A 23,557-nucleotide genomic window follows, 5' to 3' on the forward strand; every position below is an offset into this window, starting at 1 on the left:
TTTGGAGCATGATTTGATAAAAGCTTTTAAAATAAAATGTTCATACACTTTGATCTATCATTTCTCTTTCTAGAAGACTCCTCAACTATGCAAATATATATGTGCAATAATATGTATGTACACTGTTCCTAAGAGTGAAAATTGTGCCTCTCAGTATGGTCTGGTAATAAATTATGGTACAAATCCAAATGATACACTAATATAGTTATTAAAATGAATGAATTAGATTTCTATATGCTACCATAGAAAGTTGTCCAAAAGTGAACCAAAGACAACTTGTAAAACAGAATGAACACATGCACACACAGAAACAAATCCAGTATAAAGTATAACATTTTTATTAAAAATTTACAATGTGAAGTGAGAGGGAGAGAGAGGGGACAGAATATAGACCAAACTGTTAATGGTGGCTGTCTGTGTGTGTGGGTGGTGTGTGTGGGGGCTGAGGGGGTAGCGTGAGGTAACAGGAATCATTCACATTCTTTGTTAAGTATTTCTGTAATTTTGAATTTTGTATGTAAAATATGTATTTCATTTTTATATAAATATAAAAAAGAGGCAGCTAAAAACTGAAGTAATGGGAAAAGTCACTGATTGATAATTCATTGGCCAATGAGAATTTCATGTCTACTTCTCCCAAGGTCAACCTTGTAGAAGAAGGAAACTCAGATTCAAGTTCTGGCTGTGTTCCTGACTCTCAGACTAAGCAAATTGTTCCCGTCTTTTGTCCTCAATTTTCCCACTTGACAACAAAAGGGTTGAACTGTGCTTACAGTTCTCACAGTCTCCCTTAATGGTCCTTCTCAAAAGCTGCCCAGAGTAAATGAAAGGTCTCTGTGAGCTGACCACAAGCCGCTCTGTGCTGGCCTCCAGCCTGCCCTTACACATCCTGCTCCGAGCTCTAGCTCTGCACATGCTCGTGTGCATACACACATACACAATGAAACCCAGCTGTCACAGAAATGTTTGTGATGGACATTTTGGAACCACATTCTCAATGGATACCTCTCCGACTTCATCCTGCTTGGCCTCTCAGCCACATCTCACATTGCTGACTGCACTCCTCTCCTTGACACATTCTCTTCCCTTTCATGCCAATGTCTCCTCTTGGTTTTCTCCCTCTCTATCTCAGTGCTTCTTCCTTCTCAGTATCTGTTGATGTCTCTTCCTCCTCTGTCCACTTCTTTCATGTTCTTCCCTGAGGTTTCAGGCTGACCCCTTTTCTCACTCCATACATTATTTTTCAGCTTTATCATTTTTTGTTCTCATGGTTTTCACCACCATCTGTGCTTTGGACTCAAATCTCTACCTTGGACTCGTGTCAACCTGCCTAAGGACCCCTCAATTAAATACATTCAGAACTAAACTCGTTGTTTCTCCCTGATACACCTGCTCTCCCTTACACCCAGTCTTCACAAACCCCCTAAACCTTTCCTGTCACACACCACTCATTCGCTCACTCACCACACTCTGTTCTCATTGTTTAAGCAACTGCCCTCTCGTCTCTCCTCAGTACAGTGCCTGGTCCTTAGCAGATTAAATGTAATTAGATGGTAAGCATTTTGAGCACCAGGTTCATGCCATCCCTGGTGCTGGAAATCCTATCTGGAAACCAAAGACAAGCAAACAGTTTCCCCCAGAAGTTTAGAGTCCAGCTGAGGATTTTACAGTCCTAGTTAGACATTCATTCCTACAGGCTTTATAAACTTTCTGTTGTTCCCAAGTCCTCTCTGATGTGCAAGAGTCCCCTTGGAAAAATCTCACTTCAAATCCTTATCAACTGTTACTTTAGTCATTGGTTAACCAGTATGTGCTAACAACTTAGTTTTAAATTAATCCCTTGTTATCAGCTAACACTTTAGTAGTTAATATTTGATTTTCTACAAACACCTAATTATCTTCTAACACTTTACTTGCCAGCCAAATACTTTATTTATTAGGTTATATATTAGCATTTAGTACTGTGGACAAACAAGGGCAGGTCATGGTGGGTAGTCATGCCCCAGGCTCTGTAGCTCCTTTTGTGAAAGGTTGTTATTTTTTGTTTTGTTTCATTTCATTTTAATTTTATTGGGGAACAGTTGTGTTTCTTCAGGGCCCATCAACTCCAGGCTGTTGTCCTTCAATCTAGTTATAGAGGGTGCAGCTCAGCTCCAAGTCCAGTCACCCTTTTCAATCTTTAGTTGCAGGGGGTGCAGCCCACTATCCCATGCGGGAATTGAACCGGCAACCCTGTTGTTCTGAGCTCTCTGCTCTAACCAACTGAGCCATTCAGCCGCCCCTTTTGTGAAAGGTTTTTAAGCAAGCCCTGTCCACTGTTCTTGTGCATTTAGGTTAACACACCTTTGAAATACCAGAATACCCCTCAGAGGCGTAACCACCCTTAAGAAAGCACATAATCTTTTAATCCAATCCCTGCCTTGTTTTCTTCCACCTTCATATAATCTTCCCTACTTTCCCTCCTTAATTCCAGATGCATAAAAAAAACCCCTGCAAACTGTGATTCTCTACAGCATTTGAGACCTTGCTCCCCAATATATGTCATTAGTTTGGCTCAAATAAACTCTTATAAAAATTCTCTACAGGTTTAGACGTTTCTTACATTGACAGTAGTTTAATTATTTGCCAAACCTTAATTATTAATCAATATTTCAGTTGTCTCCTTAAATCTTATTACTGATCCCTTAGATACCTGTTATTAGTTTAGGGTAGATTAGCAAGCCAGAGACCACCAGTTAAGAGATTGGGGGGGGGGGTCATTTCTGGCTGTGGATATGATACAGGCCTTTGTCTTTTGCTGAGCTCTCCTTTCATCCCCAGATGATTCATTCTCTTTCAACATTGCTGGTCCCAGGTCCTCGGAGAAAGGGAGGTCCAAACCTAATTGCTTATTTACTTCTCTGAATTGGGCTGGAGGGTGGAGGGAGGATAGTGTGACTATGAGGGGACTTCCTGGAAAATTATGGTTGGAGAGACATTCATTTATCAACAAGTACTTCTTGAGCACTACTTATGTGTCAGGTTCTGTACTAGGTTCTAGGGAAATAGTGAACAAAACACTCATTTTCCCAGCTGCCATCAAATTCATACAATAGTGGGAAAGACAAACATTAACAAATAATTACACTAATTATTATATTTACAATTAAAATAAGCACCAGGAAGAAGTACAAGGAGCCATGAGCATGTATAAAAGTGGCACTGGGCCTATTCTGTAGTTCAGAGAAGGCTTCCCTGAGAAATGACATTTAAGCTGAGAGCTGAAATTTTAATAAGTCAATACAGGGAGAAGAAGTGGGGAGGTTCTGTAATTGCCCATGAACTTCATTTCTTTAGCATGCATTCTGCTTTAATCCAAACTGGCTTTGTTTAGCCTGATACATCTATGACTCACTTGCATTCTTTCCCCCATCCTCCTACCTGTATATATACTGTATGTCCACTCCTTTTAATCATTAAGCCTTTAGGACATTAGGTTCTGGTCAGCATCAAACTCACTTAAGAATAAAGCTTCAGGTCTGTCAACCATGATCAAGATACAATAACCAAACCTCAAACTAAGACAAGGTTTTAGTCAAACAAAGATGACACCATGGCCTCAGTTATGTTTCAGATCCAGACTCATGAAAGTATAAAGGCCTCACGGACCGCATCCCCTGGAAACCGGACGGAACAACGCCATGACTGACATCAGGACTTGGAGCCATGATCAACTGCTCCCTGCTTTAGCCCTGACCAATCAGTAGAGGCCACGACTCCAACTCCCATAGTCACCATCATTAATGACTTTTCCCTTATGTAACCCGGCTACTACAGGCCATCGGGGAGCCAGGTTTCTGAGAGCACTGGCTCACCTGTCTCTGGGCTTGGCACCACCTCCTTAAATAAACCTTTGCTTTCTTTGATGCAAACTCCTGCTCTTTTCTTTTTTGGCTTGGATGAGTGCAGGCAAGCAGACCCTTTGAATCCTCGGTAACAGTCCTAAGCAGATGGAGTGGCTCGGGAAAGGCCCAAAGAAAGGAAGATACTCGATAGGATGGAGCCAGTGCTGCCAGGAGCCAAATGATAAGAAGAAGGGGACAAGAGGTAAGCAGGGGCCAGATCATTCAGGACCTTGTGGAATGCAGGTAAGAAATGGAAGTTACCTGACTGAGAGTGACAGAGCCTGCCTTTTGTCCCAAATCTGAAGGCCAGAAATAAACCCTGGGACAGAGGCAGACACTGAACTACTGATAGAAGTGGGCTGCTCTGGGGGCTGCCTGGAAGACCGGTCACCATGGAGACACCTGTAGAAAGCAGGCAGACCTGAGATCTCCCAGCTCCAGCAGAGCCAGCCTGCTAGTTGTTGGAGGGGATTGCCATGGCCTGGGTCCCTACAAATCACCAAGTTGCTTGCATAGATTTTTGGGCCCTACTCAGAATGATTATATTGCAGGTGATCAAAAGGCCACATTTTAAGAAAGAAATGCTGCCTTGGGTATAACAAAACCTCTGCAGCTTCTTCACATCTCCTTTAATCCCTATATCTTAGCCCTCACCTGACTTTTACCACTTTGTGTCAGGGTAGAGATTTAGCAGCTGTAACAGGAACCCAAAGTAAACACAGTCTCAAACAAAGTAGGAAATTTTCTTCTATCCCTTGTAAAAGTTGACCTTTACTCTGCTCTATGAATTAGTCAGGGGCCCAGGCTTATGGCCCTGTGTTGCCAATATCTGCATGATCCAAGATAGCCTACTACCTCAACCCTATTTCTTTAAGGGCACTACATCACATTCTATAGGTCAGAAGAACTTAGTCACATAGCCACATCCAGACACAAAGATTACTGGGAAATAAAAGTTTTTATTCTGTATGGCCATGTGCCCAGATGAAAACCAGGGGTTCCATTAACCTAGAAGGGGAGAACAGATGTTGGAGGAGCAGGAACAAATAGCTATCTCTGCCCCACATCTTAACATCTTTCAAAGCTGTCCCCTCCTCCTTCTTCCCACTACCATTTTCCTAACTCAGGATTTATCATTCTTCTTCCTCATCTCCATCCTTGAATGGATGGAAAAAAAAAATTGTATGTCTGTATGGGTATCCTTCCAATAAAAAGGAAGGAAATACTTGTACATGCAACAATTTCTGTATATTTCAAAGGCATTGTGGTGAGGAAAATAAATCAGACACAAAAAAGGACATACTATCTGATTCCATTAAGATAAAAATACCAGAACAGGCAGAACTAATCTGTAAAGATGAAGAACAGAGCAGTGTGTCTCAGGCAAGGCTGGGATGCAGAGGAGGGCTGATAGCCAAGGGACACAGGGACAGAGATGGGCGATGGAAATGTGCTGTATCTTGACTGTGGTGGTGGTTACACGAGTGTATACATTCACATACATATTCACTGACCTGTACACTTAAAATGGGTATTTTTTTTATTGTTTGTAAAATATACCTCAAAAAATTGGTTTTAAAGGAAAAAAATCTCAAGAGAAGCATTACTGTACAGCAATAAAAAATTGTAAGGAACCTAAATGTCGAAGAAAGTGGAAAATAAATCAGCGTATATTAAGTAAATGGAAAATTATATAGCAGCAAAAATAAATGAACTAGATTGAGCACACATATCAGTATAGACAAAGATCACAAAACGTAAGTTTGAGTGAAAAAAGCAGGTTCCAGAAAAATGTATGCATTGTGATGCTATTTATTTAAAATTTAAGCGCATGCAAAACAACTCCATACATCGCTCTAAGATCCACACGCATGTGGTAAACGCATAAACAAGAGCATGGAAATGACAAACTCCAAATTCAGGAGAGCGGTTAAGGGGCGGGGCAGGGAGGGTATACACACAGGGGGCTTCAGACAAGATTGATCAATTTTTTTAGTGGAGGCTACATGGGTGGTCCTTGTATTATCCTTTAAGATGTTTTGTGAGTCTTAAAAATTTCGAAGTAAAACAAGCAGCGAACTAATGAAAACCTAAACCGAAGGGGTATCTATCCACCTAGCGTCAAGGAAGAGCCTGGCTGGTTATCAGGAGATTTGAGTCTCCTCTCTGATTTGTCCCTGCATTTGATGTTCCACCATGGCAGTCTTTTCTCTCAGGATGTGACGCACGCAAGAGCCTCATTCTGGAAGAGAAGGGAAAAATTCCGAGGGAGTCCTGGGGGAACGGGGCCCAAGAGGGCATCGCTGGGGGCAGTAGCGCACGGGGACAGTTCCAAGACTCCTCGCCAAGGACACACACGGCCGAGCCGAGGGGGCCGAACAGAGTTCTCAACAGCAGGTTGCGCTGGGGTTCTCAGCCTCGGTTGGCTGGGGTCACTGAGCTGCCTGGTCCGCCACAGCAAAGGGGCGTTTCTTTCCGGACCCTCTTTGGGAGGACAGGCTCCTGGAGCAAGGATGCTGAGGTCTAGAGGGCACTGTTTTGAGAAGTGCACAGAATGGGCTTCCAGTTATGACTTTCAGGCTGCCAAGCTTCGCACTCTTCCATCTCGAGTAATTTTAACTACTGCCCCAATGCAGAGAAGGAACGGGACTGGCCTAAGGTCACACCAAAGGTGACTGGAACTTATTACTTGTATATCCTTGGGCCAGTTACTTAACTTCTCTGGGTCCATTTGTCCTTTCTGAAAAGTGAGTGCAACATTGTGTGTTTATGAGTGCATCTGGGAGACTCCATACCAAAGTATTAATAGATAATTCTGGGTGGAGAGATTATGGGTGATTTTGATTTTTTTCTTTTGGCTTGTCTGTATTTTCTAATTTGTTGTTTTATAATGAATATGTATTTTTACTTATTTTCAATTTTTTAAAAATAGAGTTATATGTACAGGATTCTTGTAAAGAGTAAAGGAAATAATGAAAAGCACAGCACAATTTCTACTTCACAGTGTATTCTCCACAAATGTGAGATCTCCCCACTCACCCTTCTCCTATACTTCTCTTTCTTTCTGGTGTTAGACACTCTGGCCCCCAGATCTTAGTTGGAAAGGAAGGAGGAGGTGGTACAGGACTCTGACCAGCTGTGTGGCTTTGGGTAAATCACTTAACCTCCCAAAGTTTGTTACCTTATCTGCAAAATGGGAAGACTAACTAACACCTACCTAAAAGGAAGTTTTCAAGGATTATATGACATAGAAAAGGGGAAACTGCCTGGCACACAGTAGGTCTGCAATAGGTGTCTGCAAGAAGAAACATGATGCACATGATGGAGGAACAAGCATTGGAGTAGGAGCTAGACCAGAAGAGGTAGAAGATTTCAGCACAGATGCCTCAGAGCCCAAGGGGTCCATGGATAGAGTTCGGGGTTGGTGGGGAGCTCCACGAACTTGGATGGAAAAAATTATTCCTTGATTTCACTAACCTCTAACTGAAATTTAGTATTTCCTTCTATCATGCATGTAAGCAACAAATCACAGTAGCACCATGTTTCCCCGAAAATAAGACCTAGCCGGACCATCAGCTCTAATGCGTCTTTTGGAGTAAAAATTAGTATAAGACTCAGTCTTATTTTAATATAATATAAGACCTGGTCTTATTTTAGTATAATATAAGACTGGTTATAGCATAATATAATACCGGGTCTTATATTAATTTTTGCTCCAAAAGACGCATTAGAGTGGATGGTCCGGCTAGGTCTTATTTTCAGGCATTAGCAGTACCTCTAACTTTGTCACCAGTAGAAATCATATTGCATTACAGTAGCGATATCTGAAATACTGTTTACACTCATTCAGCACCTTGAAATTATAATAGGTGTAATTTCAATAGGTGAAATTACAATAGGTGACAGACCAATTTCTATATCTTGTTATTTAATATGTTTAAAATGAACTAAATCACAAAATAAACATTTTGATAATGATTCTGTATAACTGGTATCATTTGTAGTCCTAAGTAATTTACTTTTTGTAGTTAACAATATTCTTCTGAATAGAAGTCCATAGTCTTCATCAAACTGCCAGTGGGGACCCTTGGCTAGACAGACGTGGGTACCAGTCGCACTTGGGCCATTGACTACTTACTGTGTGACACTGGGCTTGTTATTTTTCTTGGGGCATAATCATCCTTGTTTGGATCACCCCACAAGGTTGTTGGAACAAATTGATTCTTGTCTGAAAAAGGACTTTGGAAACTATTGGCAGCTTCCCAACTTTGCCAGAAGCCAAAAAAGAATGCTTTCCACCTCCCAGCTGATCTCGCTTCTCCAGGAGCCCGTTCTCCTTTCCATAGGGTTTCATCCCTCCCCTTTACTCTCCATCTGATAAGTAAAGAGGCCAAAGTGCACCTCCATCAGAGTATGACATTCAGCTCCCAGTGTGCAGAGATCCCCAACTCAGGGGAGAGATTTTCTGGGGGATAATAATTCCCTCCAGTTTTCATATTTGAATTTATAATAACCCTTCGAGGACACTAACACCTCAAAACTCTTCCCTGCTGCCTTCAGATAGTGACCCCTGTGTGACCATAGTCACTGCATTTCCCCTTTCATTGTCCTGTCTTGTGATGTCTACCTGACTCCCTCACCATACTGTGTGTTTCTCAAGGGCAGACCCAGACCTGACCCTTCTTAGGGGCTCCAGTATCCAGGTCAAAGACATGGCACACATTAGCATCAGGAGCTGGCCTAGATAAAGAAAAGGAACCTGAAGCACAGAAAGAAAAAAATGGGTAAGGGGTAGAGCTAAGGCGTGAGCCCAGAACCCCTGATGCCCATAATTTATTCCTCACACACCCAAAGCAAGGGATAGAGGAATTGGGGGGTCCCAAGGCACCATTTACTTCCCACTCTCCTCACTGCTTTGAAAAATGAGGACAGCTGAAGATTTTGTAATCTTGAGTTAGCCCCTGCTCCTCCACACACTGGGAGGTGTCAGATGCAGTGGCTTTCAAACCTTTTGACCTGACTTAAAGTAAGAAATGTAGCCCTGTCCGTTGTTTCTGTTTCTGTGCATCTAGGTTAACATACCTTTGCAATGCCTCTTTATCAACCCCTTGGAAACGTAACCATCCTTGAGAGCACATAATCTTATTAATTATCCTATAATCCAATTCCTGCCTTGCTTTCTCCTACCTTCATGTAATCTTCCTTACTTCCTTAATTCCAAAAATATAAAGGAAACTGCAAAACTGTCATTCTCTGGAGCAAGATTTGAGAGATCTTTCTTCCCGTCAATCTCATCAGCTTGGCTCGAATAAAGTCTTATACAAATTCAAAACAAGAAAAAAAGAAAAAGAGAAAGAAATGAATTTTGCATTGTGATCTTGTCCATAATACATACATATGTAACTGAAACAAACATTTTATAGAAGAATACTTAGCTTTACTATCTGCAGTGCACTTTTTCTATTCCATTTAATTATTATCTTTTTTAAATGCTACCTGTGACTCAATAACTGATTACATGGCCCACGGGTCCTTTTCAGCCCCAATATCCTGTGATTGGCCGAATGGGAATTATTCACATAATAAATGGGACAATTAATGTTCAGGAGTCCCTACTCCTGGCTCAGTGTGATTGAGCCAAGCTGTGTACCTCTCAGAGCCTCAGTTTCCCCAATGTACCCTGAGAGGAGAGACAGGCAATCTCTAAGGGCTTCAGATAGCTCCTTCAGACTGTGGTCCTCTGTTACTAGTGAGAACATTGCCCATGGTGATCTGAAAATAATTTCTGAGAATGAAGAGGTGCGCTGGCTTTGTTTCCTGGTGGGTGGGGTTACCATTTGGGACATCCACTAGCCTCCTTGTCCTACGCTAGTGTGGACAAGGTATGAACAGGGGAGTGTGAACACATCTGTGCATGAGCTCCCTGCTTAGGGGAGGAAGAGACAGGCAAGGATGCCAGAGGATAAGGACATTTAAAAGTCCACTAGAAGAGAGGCACTGTGAGAGCCCCCAGAGCAAGGCCTTGGGAACCAGGCAGATCCAGGTTAAAATCCCATGGGCCTGAGGGCAGGGGGAAATGACTTCTCCCTGACCCTTAGCTCTCATCTATTAAATGACTTTGAAAATCCGTGGTCGTCTGGGTTCTTGTGAAGGTTAAGTGAGGTCGTGTGTTAATCACCCCATACTGACCCTACTGTGTGGTCCCTGGCTGGTCGCTTGTCTGCGTCCTGCACTAGCCTCCAACTGCCCTAAGATTCCCAGCGTCCAGCACAGAGCCTAGCACCAGGCGGACACTCAGAGCAGGTGTGGAATCCACACCCGCAGCTTCGATTCCCGCCCTGCCACCCTGGACATGTTGTGTTGTCTCTCTGAGCACCCAGCATCCTCATGCATAAGCCGAGAAGCAGTGGGGCCGGTGAAGTAAGCAAGGGCAGGGACCAGCGCCCAGGCGGCTACCCCGGGCAGCTCCCTCCTCTCGGCCCCCTGGGTAGCCCCGCGCTCGGGCGCCCGCGTCCGCCCCCTTCCCGCCACTCTCCACTCCCACCGCTCCTCGGCCCTCCTCCCTCTCCTCTCCTTCCACCTCCCCTCCGGCCGCGCCCGGTCCGCCTACCTGGTCGCCTCTCTGGGTCCTCGGGGACTCGGCTCTAACCGCTGCGTCTCCGCGCCTCTTGCCTTGTCTTTCTCTGGTTTCTGTGTATCTGTTTCTCTGCTTATCTCGGCCCCTCTCTCTATCTCTGTCTTTCTCGGGCTCAGTTCTGTCTCCGTTTTCCCTCGCTCGCCCAGCCGCCCTTGCCCTCCTCTCGCCGGCCGTCTGGTGGCCCGAGGTGGCTGCAGGCCCCGCGCGGGGCGCGATGAGTGGCGCCTGCACGAGCTACGTGAGCGCGGAGCAGGAGGTGGTGCGCGGCTTCAGCTGCCCGCGGCCGGGGGGCGAGGCGGCTGCAGTCTTCTGCTGCGGCTTCCGCGACCACAAGTACTGCTGCGACGACCCGCACAGCTTCTTCCCCTACGAGCACAGCTACATGTGGTGGCTCAGGTACCGGCCCTGGCCCTCACCCCACCTAGAACCCCACTACAGTCTTAGCTCCCTTGCCCCACGGTCAGCCCTGCGCTAAACCCTGAGTCCTCATTCAAGGGCCCACCCAACATGAGCACCAACTCACACCTAGCCTTTAGCCCTTCAGGCCTAATACTGACCGCTCTCACTCCATCACCGACCCACTCCCCCTGAAACCGCTTCTCAGCTCCATTCCCCAATCCTGACCCAAATTATTCAGATCCAAGCTTGAACCCGAACTCCACCCTGAAAAACCTTCACTCCATCCTGGCTCCAAGCATCATCCTCCACCATCCTCAACCCAAACCCAAATTACATGCTAACCCTCTCCCTGAGAGCAGACTCCCATCTCCCAATGTTCACAGGAAACCCAAATTCCACCTTCATCCACGTGCCCTTCCTGCTATCAACACCAACTTCATCCCTGACTTGACCTACTCCCCAATACTGATCCCAGCCCTCATTCTGTCACCAGCCCCAACCTGCCCCCATCCTCCCTGCAACCCGACCTCAGCTTTCCTTCTCCACTTTGACTCCAAACATTACCTAGACCTGCATCCAAACCTCAGCCTCAAGCCTTAATCCTCACCTGATGCTGCACCCCGACTCGACGCCAGCCCCCGCGGAGACTCAACTCTTTCCTTCCCCCTCATATTTATTTAGTCATTCTTTCAGCCACCCGTTACTGATCACTTAGCTGTGCCAGGCCCTGTGGTGAATGCTGGGGATGTACTCCACTCCCCAGCTAAGGCAGAAGACCAAGGGATCAGAACTGCCTCCAAGTTCATCAAGAGACAATGGCCTAATGCCACAACAGAAACCAGCTCAGGCTATATTAATAGCAGTGTAATTTGGGTGAATGTCCATCCACAGGGCCTCAGTTTCCCCACTTGTTTGGGGAAGGGGGGTAGTTAGGCCAGTGCTGACATTCCTGGAACCTAAGTGTGGGGCTAAGAGAGCATTAGGTCTCAATTTCTCTCCGTCTCCAAAAGTCTTGCCCAGAAAGTAGGATGTGACCCTGGGCTTGCTCTGGGAAATAGGCATCAGCAAAAATGGAGTGGGCCATCTCAGTAGACAGTGATTTTTCCTGTCCCTGGAGGTATGTGACCAGAGGCTGCATGCCCTCTAAGTGGGAAAGGACAGTCTGCCACTCAAACCTCTCTGAGTCTTCGTCTTTTCATCTGTTAAATGGGGAGGATGATAAATCATTGCCCTGATTTCTAACTAGGTCAAGGACGAAATGAGATAGAGGTGAAATTAGTTTGTCATATGCCACTGACAGAGAGATATGACATGCACCTAAAACATAACAATGGAGTATTTGTTGAAGACCCACCGTGTACTTAGCACTGAGCTGGGTGCTTAAATATGATAGCTCTGACCTCCCTTTGAGGTATAGAGAGTATGGAGCTGGTTAGAAACCGATTCAAACCTTGGCTCTGTCACTTAATAGCTATGTAAATTCAGGCAAATTATCTTCGAGTCTTTTTTCATCTTTAAATTGGCAATAGTAATACCTGTCTTGTGGAATTGTTGTGAGGATTAAGTGAAATATGTACGTGAAAGTGACTAGAATATTGTAAATGCTTGATAAAAGGGAATTCCCTTTCCATGATTCATAGATGGGGAAAGGGAAGCTCAGAGTATAAAAGTGAAATGTTGAAGATCTTCTAGCAATTTCATAGCAGACTGAGATTTAAAGAACCTTACTTAGGACCATCCAAGGGCTAGATGCATTTGCAACCCTGGCACGTCTTCTCTCCTTTTTACAGATGAGAAAACTTGAAAGCCATTAAAACACTATTAGGGAGTGCCCCAAGCCTGTCTGGCTCCAAGCCCAGGCTTTTCCTGCTGCACAACTGTCTAAATCTAACCTGGTTCTCTTATAACCTGCTTTACTCAGAACATGTAAAAAAAAACAAAACAAAAACTCACTGACCCTCTACTGTTTTCTGGGCACTGTGCTAGCTGTTGGGGACACAGAGATGGGTAACCCCCTCAGCATCCAGCCAGGACCCCAACCCTCTACTATCACCTTCTTCTCTCCACACCCCTCGTGGTCCCTCCCGTTGGCTTGGACCCTCTCTACTCCATGCATGGATGCTTTAGTGGCTTAGACAGTGAGGTAGTGGGTTGGATGAGGTGAGCCTAAGGTGGCATCACATTTCAGTGTACTCCCATCCTATGACCCCAAGGGCAGCTGAAAGGCTCTAGCCTGCAGAGTTGACTCTTCCTCAGCTTGGACATAATGTGGTTCATAAACATCACAGATAGTTGCAAAGTGGAAAAGGGGAACTGAAGATTCTCAGGATATCTAGGTGATCAATATACTCCATACCCTGAAATAACCCTTCTGGCATGCTTCTGTCAGAGCTCCACCATTGCAGGGTGGAAACCTTGTTTTGTTCGAGACTCCATTTGGCCCTTCTGAGTGAAAGCTGGCCCTTAAAAACATATAAATCTCCAGGCAAACAGTGTTTCCTTGATAGTGCTCAAGGAGAATTGCTTTAAAGGCGTGTCTCAAGAGGTAAAGACTCCCTGTGGACAAGCAGCTGGTCCTATCACTGTGTGGTCTACTTTACCATCACCCTCTGAGTAGTTCTGTGTTTTACCAGGATGTGAGCCAAAAGGCAGAAGCCTTGCTGGAGGGCAGAGTTGGTGGTCAGGCACTGTATATTCACTGTCTCATTTACTCTTTATGGACACCTGGTGAAATAGGAACCTTTATGAATGAAGAAAATGAAGATTAAGAGGCGAAGGATTTTTCAGCTTATTTGTGACAGAATCAGGATTCAAACTTAGAAATGCCTGACTCAAAACCCCTAACACATATTAGCCTGCCCCTCCAATTCTTTTCTAGGATGTCACGGTGTTTAATTTCTTTCAGAGTCATAAATCTTAGTGAGCAGCTAGCTCTTCAATCCAATTTCCCACCCAGGGCAGGAATCTTTAACTTCACTGAAAGGTGTACTCATCCAGGTGTTCTGTGCAAACCTGTCCAATAATTAGGGAACTTACCACAGCGTGAGGTAGTACATTCACCATGGGACAACTCTGACCACTTAAAGTTCATCTTATACCAAGCACAGATGTTCCCTCTTGGGGCCTCCCTGCTCTGTCCCAGCTCTGTCCTTGGGGGCAGATTCCTCTCTCCTGACAGACCATCAAAGACAGTGCCCACTCCCTGATTGGCCAGTTACCTGGGATATATCCCCCCAGCTCTCCTACACACTCCTCATAGGACCCTATTTTTAGAGGGCCCTTTCCATCCAGATGCCTATAGATGTCCCTCATGAAAGGTGGGGTCCCAACCTGAGCACAAGTCTCCCAGATAAGAGCCTTATAAACAGTAAGTATAGCTCAAAAGAGGAAACTATGTTTAATTAATGTACATACTTACAAGAACTAAAGGTACTACATGTTCTATGTGGAAAATGTGGAAAGGGCAGGAGAAATAAAGAAAGAAATCATGGAAGATCCACTGTCTTAGCTTGGGTTCCCAAAAGACTCAGAGAAAAGGAGTTTATATGAAAAGCAATCCTAGAAAACACTGGTAGAGCCTGGGGAACTGAGGGTGGGGAAGGGAAGGAGCTAACAACCATGGTGTTGCCAAGGAAGGGTCACCACAGCTTAAATCTGCTGAACTCTGCCAGCCAGTGTAGAATCTATGAGTCATCCCACCTGAGGGCCAGGAAGCTAGGTATTTACATACCAACTTCTGTCAGTCATTGGTTATGTGCTGGTGGGGGTGGGGAGGCACTTTTCTCACCTGCTCACTGTGCAGACAAAGACTATTCAGGGGCCCAAGAAAGCCCTCGGGCAGAGATACAAATGCTGGCATTTGAAACTCTGGCCAGAATATTTCACAATTATAAGACCCAATGAGACATGGACAGGACATCCATAACCGGGGCTACACCCGGAGACAGCCTATTAGCATTTTGGTATATGTCTACCGAACCTTACATATGTGTATGTACAGTTATGTATATATTTGTTTGTTTGTTTATTTGAGTTGGGGTTATGCAATATATTTAGTAGTGTCCTGCTCTTTTCACTTAACATTATCTCATCAGAATTTAGCCTTGATCTTAAATATTATTTAAAAATATGTTTTTAATGGTGCGATACTATTTCATTGCAGGTGTATGCAATAATTTATTTAGCTGTGGGAATGCAAACTTTCCAAAGCTCTAAGATGTCTGTTTGGTGGAAATTAGCCATCATCTACTTAGCCGTCAGCTAACTGGCAGTGAAATCTGGCAAAAACAGCAAAGGCAGGACCCGGGGGCTGGTGTCTGAGAGGCGGTGGGCAGAAAAGCTGGAGAAGGAGTCTGTCATATTGTGATTTATAAGCTATTCGGTCTTCATCAACAATTCCTGGCTCACAGCTCCCAAAACTGTGGGATTTCCTAAGTGTTGAGAATGACAAAGGTGAATTTTGTTATGGTAAAGAGGTGATTTTTGGACCCCACCCAAGGGTGGGGGAATGGGTGCCAGGAGAACTGACCTTGTGATTAGAGGTTTGGAACTTTCAGTCCCCTCCACTCTCCTGACCTCCAGGAAAGGAGGAGGGCTGGAGACGAAGTTCAATTGTCAATGGCCAACAACTTAGTCAATCATGACTACATAATGAAGCCCCCCTAAAAACCCCGAAGGACAGCTCTTTTTTTGGAAGGCTTTCATGTTGGGGAACCAGAATGCTTTCATGTGCCACGGTGTCCCAAGCCCCACAGAAGCTCCTTAGTTTGGGACCTCACCCTATATATCTCAGCATTTAGCTATTGATTCATATCATTTAATGTTCTCTATCATAAATCAGTAATCTAGAGAGTAAATGGTTTTTCTTGAGTTCTGCGAGCCTCTCTAGCGAATTAATTGAACCCAAGGAAGGGATCATTGGAACCGCCAATCTATAGCTGGTTAGTCAGAAGGACAGGGAAGAGCCTGAGCTTATAGCTGGTGTCTGAAGTGTGTGTGAGGGGGTGGGCAGTCTTGTATAACCGAACCTGCAACCTGTTGGATCTGATTCTATCTTGGGTAGATCATGTCAGAATTGGGTAGATCATGACACGCTGCTGGGTTCAGAGAATTGCTTGTTGGTGTGGAGAAATCTCCACACACATTTTGGAATTGGGTCCAGAAACCCTTTTGAATTGTAGGCAGGAAGAATACACAGACAAAGCCTGGTGCCTACCTATCTCCTACCTTGGGAGAACATCTAACAGTGCCTGACACAATAATATTTACTAACTGCCTACTATGGTCCAGGGCTTGTACAAGGGGAGGACAAAGCAGATTAAAAATGGTCTGAGTCTGCCTTTAAGGAACACACAAGTACTATGTTGAACACCTACTATGTGCCGAGAACATGACATATCATTCACCCTCACTACCACCTGTGAGGTGCTGTGTTTTGATCATTCTCCCTTTTCAGACAAAGAAGCTGAGGCTCAAAAGGTTAAACAACTTCACAAGATTGCACAGTGGGGGCTGACCCTGTGGTTCAGGTGGTTGGAGCGCTGTCCTCCTAAGCCAAGGTCGTGGGTTGGATTCCCACATGGGCCAGTGAGCTGCGCCCTCTACAGCTAAGATTGTGAACAACAGCTCTCCCTGGAGCTGGGCAGCTGTGAGCAGCCAGAGGTTGGAGTGAGCAGCCCGAGGTTGGCATGAGCTGCCACAGGCTGCCATGAGCTGCTGTGAGCGGCCGACTGCCTCAGTCGGGGTGCACAAGGCTCATAATACCACCATGGGCCAGGGAGCTGTGTCCTACACAACTAGACTGAGAAACAACGGCTTGAACCGGAGTGGGAAGGGGGGAGGCGAAAGGAGGGGGGAGGTGGAAGGAGGGGGAAAAAATTTAAAAATAGATTGCACAGTGAGTTAGTTACAGAGCTGGGTCCTAACCCAGGTAAGTCTGGTTCCAAAGCTCTATGCTCTTTTCCTACCACATTGGGCTTCCTGACCCAGTGGGAAGTGCTAAAGGATCAGCCTGGCATGGGGGGAAGAAAAGGAAGAGAAAGATGACCAAGGAAAGCATTATTGAGGAGGAGACATTTGTGATAGGCCTTCAAGAACAGGTAAAATTCCAGTGTGGGGAGATGATAGGGAAGGATTATATGAAACAGGAAAGAAAGTGGCCCCCAGTGAGCTACGAGGTAGTTGTCTAGAGACCAAGTGACCAAGGCCTGATTTGAGGCAGAGGCAGTGAGGTTGGAAATTGAGGGACCAGTGGCAGGGAGGTATTCTAGTTGTGGAGTCCACACTGGTGGAGGGTGGCTCAGAAATTTCCTTGAGGCTGGAAGGACAGTTGGTTTTTAACTAAGGCCTATTATGTGTCTTGATTTTTAACAAACAGCAGTGTGGGGACAGCTCTTTCAGATCATCTCCAGCTCCCTGAGTGGGAACAGGTTTAGAGAAAGTGGGGAGGGAAGGAGAGGAGAAGAAAGGGAACACACTCAGTCCCAAGTACATGGTGGCACTGAGGCATGTCCTGTTATGTATGGGAGGAGTACTTGGCATATATTTGATGCTCTTTCTCATGCTTAGGCCCAGAAAGCCTGTTCAAGACAAGTAGAGACAGAACAAGAGTCGAAGTCGACTGATTCTATAATACCTACAGTACTTCTGCTATAACATGCTGTCTCCCAAGTCCCTTCCAGACACTCAGCTCCTCTATGGTCTTCTCTCCCCAGCATTGGTGCTCTTGTGGGCCTGTCCATAGCAGCGGTGGTCGTCCTGGCCTTCATTGTCACTGCCTGTGTGCTTTGTTACCTGTTCATCAGCTCAAAGCCCCACACAAAGTTGGACCCAGGCTTAAGCTTACAGACCACAGGTAAGAAAGGGGCCTTGTATTCACCAGGCTGGTATTTTTACAGAGGGGAGATATTTAGAAATGATTTTTGCAACATGTGCCTCATGAAGTGTTCCTGGAATATTCAGAAACAGTAGCATATTTCTTAGGACATTCATGATCTGAACATTTCCATCCTAAACTCTTCATGTGCTTAGTGTTTATCAAAATAATTTGATCTAGTCAGCATTCTATTTGTTACACAAAGATTAATCCATCTTGTGGATTTTCTAACACAATGTTTTTATTCTACCCTTAGAAAATGCAGACTGATTTTAAGATTACCCCACACAAAATACAATTAGAAAAATTTGCTGCTCCCCAAATTTAATTTATTTAGTCACTAAATACAGGTATTTTTCGATAATCTGATGTTCTGGACTACCCATTTCTTCATTAGCATGAGCCACTGAGAGCCTCTCTACAGGGCCATCAAAACAAAAATTTGCTTTTTCACAAGTCATTATTGCATACGTTTTTTACAACCTCTGCAAGGCATTGTGAAAGATGCAAGTCCCTATTGACAAAAGATCTTTTAGTATAGTTTGGTAGACAATGCTCAAAATGGGTATTATTATCTACATTTTACAAATGAGAGAATCAAGGCTAAGAGAGATTAGGTGACTTGCTCAACGTATCACAGCTAGTAAATGGTTCAGGCTGAAATCCAGCCCACCTCTTTCTGTCTTGAGTCATGCTCTTTCTTCTGCCCACTACCCTGGGTCTGTGCAGATATATCATTAAGCCAAAATTGTTTGATATCAAATGTCAGGAAGGTTTCAAAAAGGAAAGGAGACTTGAATTAATGTTGAGTTAGTGAAGGAGTTGGTTAGGCAAATAGAAGAGAAAAATGCATTCCAGAATAGAGAAAATAATGGGTAAAGGTATGTGGGCAGGATTGAGTGAGACCTATGCTGTGACAGGGTCATTCACCCTGGGGCACCAGAGGGAGTAAGGGCAGGCTGGACGGGAGGAATTGGAGCTAAGCAGAAGAAGCAAGAATGGCAAACATCAGACAGGGAGAAGGGGCAGGGTGGGCAACAGCTAAGATTCAGAGAAAGACAGAGAGGGCTTTTTCATTTGTAAAAAATTAATTTTCCAACTTAACAACAAACTTGGGCAACAAACAATAGTACAGGAACCCTTCTCAGATCCTGATGACTATGAATAATCCTGCTGTAGCTGAGCAGTGAAAATCAGGAGGGATGGCTTTTGAGGGCAGAAGACCTGGGAGGCAGTGGCAGGAGAATAGGAAGAAAGCCTGAGCATTGTCTGAACCTAGGGAGACCAGAGACAGCCCAGACTTCAACTTTTACAGAGGAAAAAAATCATAAAAATTAATGAAAGGCATAAAAGAACCTGACTGTCTGGTGAGATATGGCATGTATATGGAAAGGAAGGCTCAATATCATAGACACATCAGTTCTTTCCAAGTTAATCTATAAATAAAAATCCCAACAAAAGATTTCATGGAATTCGTCAAATTGACTCTAAAATTAATCTAGGAGAGTAAAGGTTCAAGAGTGAACAAAACAATTTTGGAAAGGGAAGACAAGGAGGGACTTCCCCCATCAGATAATAGGACATTTTAAAATTCTTACATTTGTCAGCTTGATATTGGCACAGAAATTGACAGACAGAATTGGGCAAGGCAGTGTCCTCAACCGGGTGCAAATTTGCTCCCCAAGGACATTGGCAATGTCTGGAGATATTTTTGGTTGTCACAACTAACTGGGTGTGGGGTGCTACTGGTATCTTTTGGTAGAGGCCAGGGATGCTATTAAACATCCTACAATACAGAGAACAGCACTCCACAACAAAGAGTTAGCCAACCCAAAATGTCCGTAGTGCTGATGTTGAGAAACCCTAGAATAGAAAGTCCAGAAGCAGACTAATTAAAAATATAGGAATTTGAAAAAAACATTTAATTTTTTTAAATAAGGGGGAAATGGCAAATTTGCCTACATAAAATACAAATAAACATCAAATACAAATACTACAAAAGACATACATAAAGTTAAAAAACAAGTGAGAGACTGCAAAGATATTATAAATATAAATACACACAGACAGGCAATCCTCATTATTTGAAGATTCAATATTTGTGAATTGGCCTACTTGCTAAAATTTATATGTAACCTCAAAATCAATACTTGCAGTGTTTTCAAGGTCGTTTGCAGATGTGGACATGCGCAGAGTGGCAAAAAATTTGAGTTGCCCCATCACACACATTCCTAGCTGAGGTTGAACAAGGCCATGCTCTGCCTTCTTGTTTCAGCTTTCATACTGTAAACAAGTATCCTTTTCATGGTATATTGAGTGCCATGTTTTTACATTTTTATGATTTTTGTTGATGATTTCACTATTCAAATGGCCCCCAAATGTAGTGCTGAAGTGCTGTCTTGTGTTCCTCAGCACAGAAAAGGCTGTCCTGTGCCTTGTGGAGCAAATGCATGTGTTAGACAAACTTTGTTCAGACAGGAGTTACAGTACTGTTGGCCATTAATGAATTAACAATATATATTCAATAAGGTGTCTTTAAACAGAAACATACACCAAACAAAGTTGTGTATTGATCTGTTGACAAAAATGTTGTGATCAGAGGTTCACAGGAACTTAACATTTAACAATTACATTGGCAAAAGTCCCAAAATGGATCATGTTACTAGTGAGAAGATTGGGTGGGGGAAATGGATACTCTCATATACTAGTAAGAGTATAAACTGGTACCACCACTTTAGAGAGAAATTTGGCGGTATCTGTTTAAATTTTAAAAGTATGTACACTATAATTCAGTAATTCCACTTCTAAGTATCTGCCTTAGAGAAATAGTCACTGCTAGAAGAGGCCTTGTAAAGATGGATATCATGACAGCCTGTCATATTAGAAACAAACTAAATGTCCATCAGGACAGGAATAATGAAATATGATACCACAGTTAAAAGGAATGAGCTAGCTCGAAATAGGCCATCTTATTTGCTCTTCACAATAAATGGGCAGAGTGTAGGTCTTATTACTATCCATTTTACAGATGAGGAAAACTAAGGCCCAAGTCACCTAGTGAGTGGGTGACAGAGCCAACTCTATCTTTACTCTCCTTCCTCTCCTTATCCCTGTGCTGTGCAAGGGAGGTCCCTATTATGTACCAGACTATGTGTGCATTGTTTGAAACCTTACATGCACTTTCTCATCTAATTTTCTTTTCCCAACTACCCGAGTGAGGTAGACGTTATCACTCACTGACAGATGTGAAAACCAGGTATCACAGAGGTTAGATGACTTACCCAAGGGGGTAGCAGTTTGTAAACTGTAGAGCTGAAATTCAAATACATGTGTTTTCCTTCCTCCAAAGTCCTACCTCACCAGGCTGGGTCTATGGGGTATTCCTGCTTGTGTCCTGGTCCCCTTATCTATCTCCACCTTATCTCCTCCCCTGGCCCCAGGCTTTCTGAATCAAAGGGAACACAGTTCATCCCTCAGCCTTTTGAGTGAAAACCACCCCTCCTACTTTTTACTGTTCAGCCACCAGCTGGATTATTCAGTTGCCAGGGTTTGAGATAGCTTGTGTTCTTGCTTTTCGCTTTTTATTTTCAAGATTGAAAACGCATTTCCTGACCTTTTACTGAGTGATAGCTTTCAGTTCTGTCTTTTGCCCAGACTCAGCCCTTAGTTCCTCCCTTTCTTCTTCTTCCCAGAAGCCTCTTGTTCTTCCTTCTGCATCGGGACAGTTTATAGTCCACTATCTTATATTTATCAGAACTTTACCCTTTGTACAGACTTTTGTTTTTGTTTGCTGTCCCCCTCTCCAGTAGGACATGTAAAGAGATCATTAGCCCCATTCTACAGCAGAGGAAACCAAGGCTCAGCCAAGGGAAGTGAATCAGCCAAGTCTCCACAGCTAGTGAACATGTGTTGCTGGGATGTCAACCCCAGTCTCCCAGACTCTAAAGCCCATGCTCATTGCACTGTACCTCAGGGTCCTGATCTCTGAGTGTGGGGACAATGGCGGGATGGGGAGTGCCTTGGCAAAAGCAGAGTGGAAATGGAACAGACTTTCTAAAAACAGGCCCCTTCTGCTGCCCAGGCATTCTGTACTGTCCCATCACCTCCACCTCCACCCCATCCCCAAACTTGAGATGCAACAAAGACCATAACTCTGGTACTTGGTGAGGAACTAACTTAATCAGAAGTGTAACCGAGTCCCTACTATTGTGCTAGATGCTGTGCTAAGGACTTTAAACATACCTTGTTCCCCTGAAAATAAGACCTAGCCGAACAATCAGCTCTAATACGTCTTTTGGAGCAAAATTTAATATAAGACCCAGTTTTATTTTACTATAATATAAGACTGGGTCTATAATATAATATAATATAATATAATATAATATAATATAATATAATATAATATAATATAATATAATATAATATATAATACCCGATCTTATATTAATTTTTGCTCCAAAAGACGCATTAGAGCTGATTGGCTAGGTCTTATTTTCGGGGAAACAGGGTATTATACCATTTAACCTGCTCAACTAGCTTGCCAGGCGGTTATTATCAACCTTATTTAGCAGATGAGATAAGGTAAGCGTGGAGTTGATATTCCAACCTCGGTACATTTAGTAAGAGACAAAAGAAAAAATTGGAAGAAAAATGAGGTAAGAGTTTAGTTCTCAACAACAACAAAACAACAGTTCAGTTCTCATCCTCTTCTGAAAGGGGTTGGTGAGGAGATCATTAATCAGTCATTCTCATTGACTCAAATGGCTGCTAGAAATCAAGTTTGACGCTCTCACTGTATAGATGGGGAGCTGAGGCCCAGAAAGGGACAGTCATGTGCCCAAGGTCACCTAGCCAATTGTCCAAGCCTTTGCCTCCTAGGTCAAAGATCTTTCCCTGCACCAGCCCCTCTTACCTTCCAGAGGAGGGTTCAGTTGCCTCAGAGCCCAGTGCTTTTTAATTAACCACACTGGGTACCTATGACCCAAACAAGCCTCAGTAATGAGTCCATCTTATCTCATTTCCAAGCAGGGAGAATCTGAGAACTCCTCTCCTGGCTAATCACCACAGGCTAGTCCTAAGTTCAACGTCAAGGACCCCAGATAATGTGGTTGACCCCAGACAATGTGGTGACTGGCCACAGAGGTCCTTCGATAAAGGTAGGAAGGTACAACCCTGGTTTGGGATATCAGAGAGCCTGGCTCTATATCTGACTTTGTCACTTTTATAGTGTGGACTTAGGCAAATCACTTCTCTCTGGGCTTCAATTTACTTTCTAACATGTATATGTTAATATCTACTAAGAAAGTTGTAAAATCTAGAGGTGATGCTTACATAGGAGCTAATTAGTCTCTGACATACAGTAGGCTTTTAACAATTGTTAGCTCTCATTTTTATTACTATTAGGCACTTAGATTTTTACATCTTAGTCTCCTCCAAGAGTCTGTTGATATCTCAAAGATAGGATCTATGACTTAAAATGCCTCTGTATCCCCAGGACCTAGTTCCTAACCTATACTAAGGGTATGCTTGCTCTGTGGTAAGAGTCCAAGCTTTGGAATCAAGTAGAATCAAACTGAATCCTGTATCCAAAACTTAATAGCTGTGTCAATATTGACTTTCTCTGTCTGGGCCTCAGTTATTTCTCTATAACATGGAATAATAATACCCACCTCAGAGCTGTTAGGAGAATTAGATAAGATTGTTGTACCAGCACATTTTGGCCAAACATGAATCTTATCATAACTGCTCTGCTACTCAGAGCCC

General features: G+C 43.8%; 1 protein-coding gene and 1 long non-coding RNA gene across 4 annotated transcripts in view; one reads left to right on the forward strand and one right to left on the reverse strand.

The window, feature by feature from the left end:
• Positions 1–192: 192 nt before the first annotated feature.
• Positions 193–23,557, forward strand: part of SHISAL2A (shisa like 2A) — a 28,584-nt gene continuing 5,219 nt past the window's right edge. The window contains exons 1-3 of one of the 3 annotated variants that reach the window (XM_019742903.3): positions 193–4,086; positions 17,634–17,773; positions 22,820–22,950. In XM_019742903.3, the coding sequence (XP_019598462.3) occupies positions 4,063–4,086; positions 17,634–17,773; positions 22,820–22,950 (295 nt within the window). In that variant the 5' untranslated portion in view covers positions 193–4,062. Of the gene's footprint in view, positions 4,087–10,443; positions 10,918–17,633; positions 17,774–22,819; positions 22,951–23,557 lie in introns of those variants that run through there. The other 2 variants (XM_019742901.3, XM_019742902.3) reach the window with 2 other exon arrangements.
• LOC141572103 (uncharacterized) lies at positions 4,113–10,614 on the reverse strand. Its single transcript, XR_012497223.2, has 3 exons — positions 10,495–10,614; positions 9,072–9,199; positions 4,113–6,126 (listed from the first exon to the last, which is right to left on the reverse strand). It is a non-coding gene; the product is annotated as an uncharacterized LOC141572103 (long non-coding RNA).

This window comes from Rhinolophus sinicus, chromosome 14, assembly GCF_057876585.1.
Source record: "Rhinolophus sinicus isolate RSI-liver-muscle chromosome 14, RSI-T2T, whole genome shotgun sequence".
Classification (NCBI taxonomy): domain Eukaryota; kingdom Metazoa; phylum Chordata; class Mammalia; order Chiroptera; family Rhinolophidae; genus Rhinolophus; species Rhinolophus sinicus.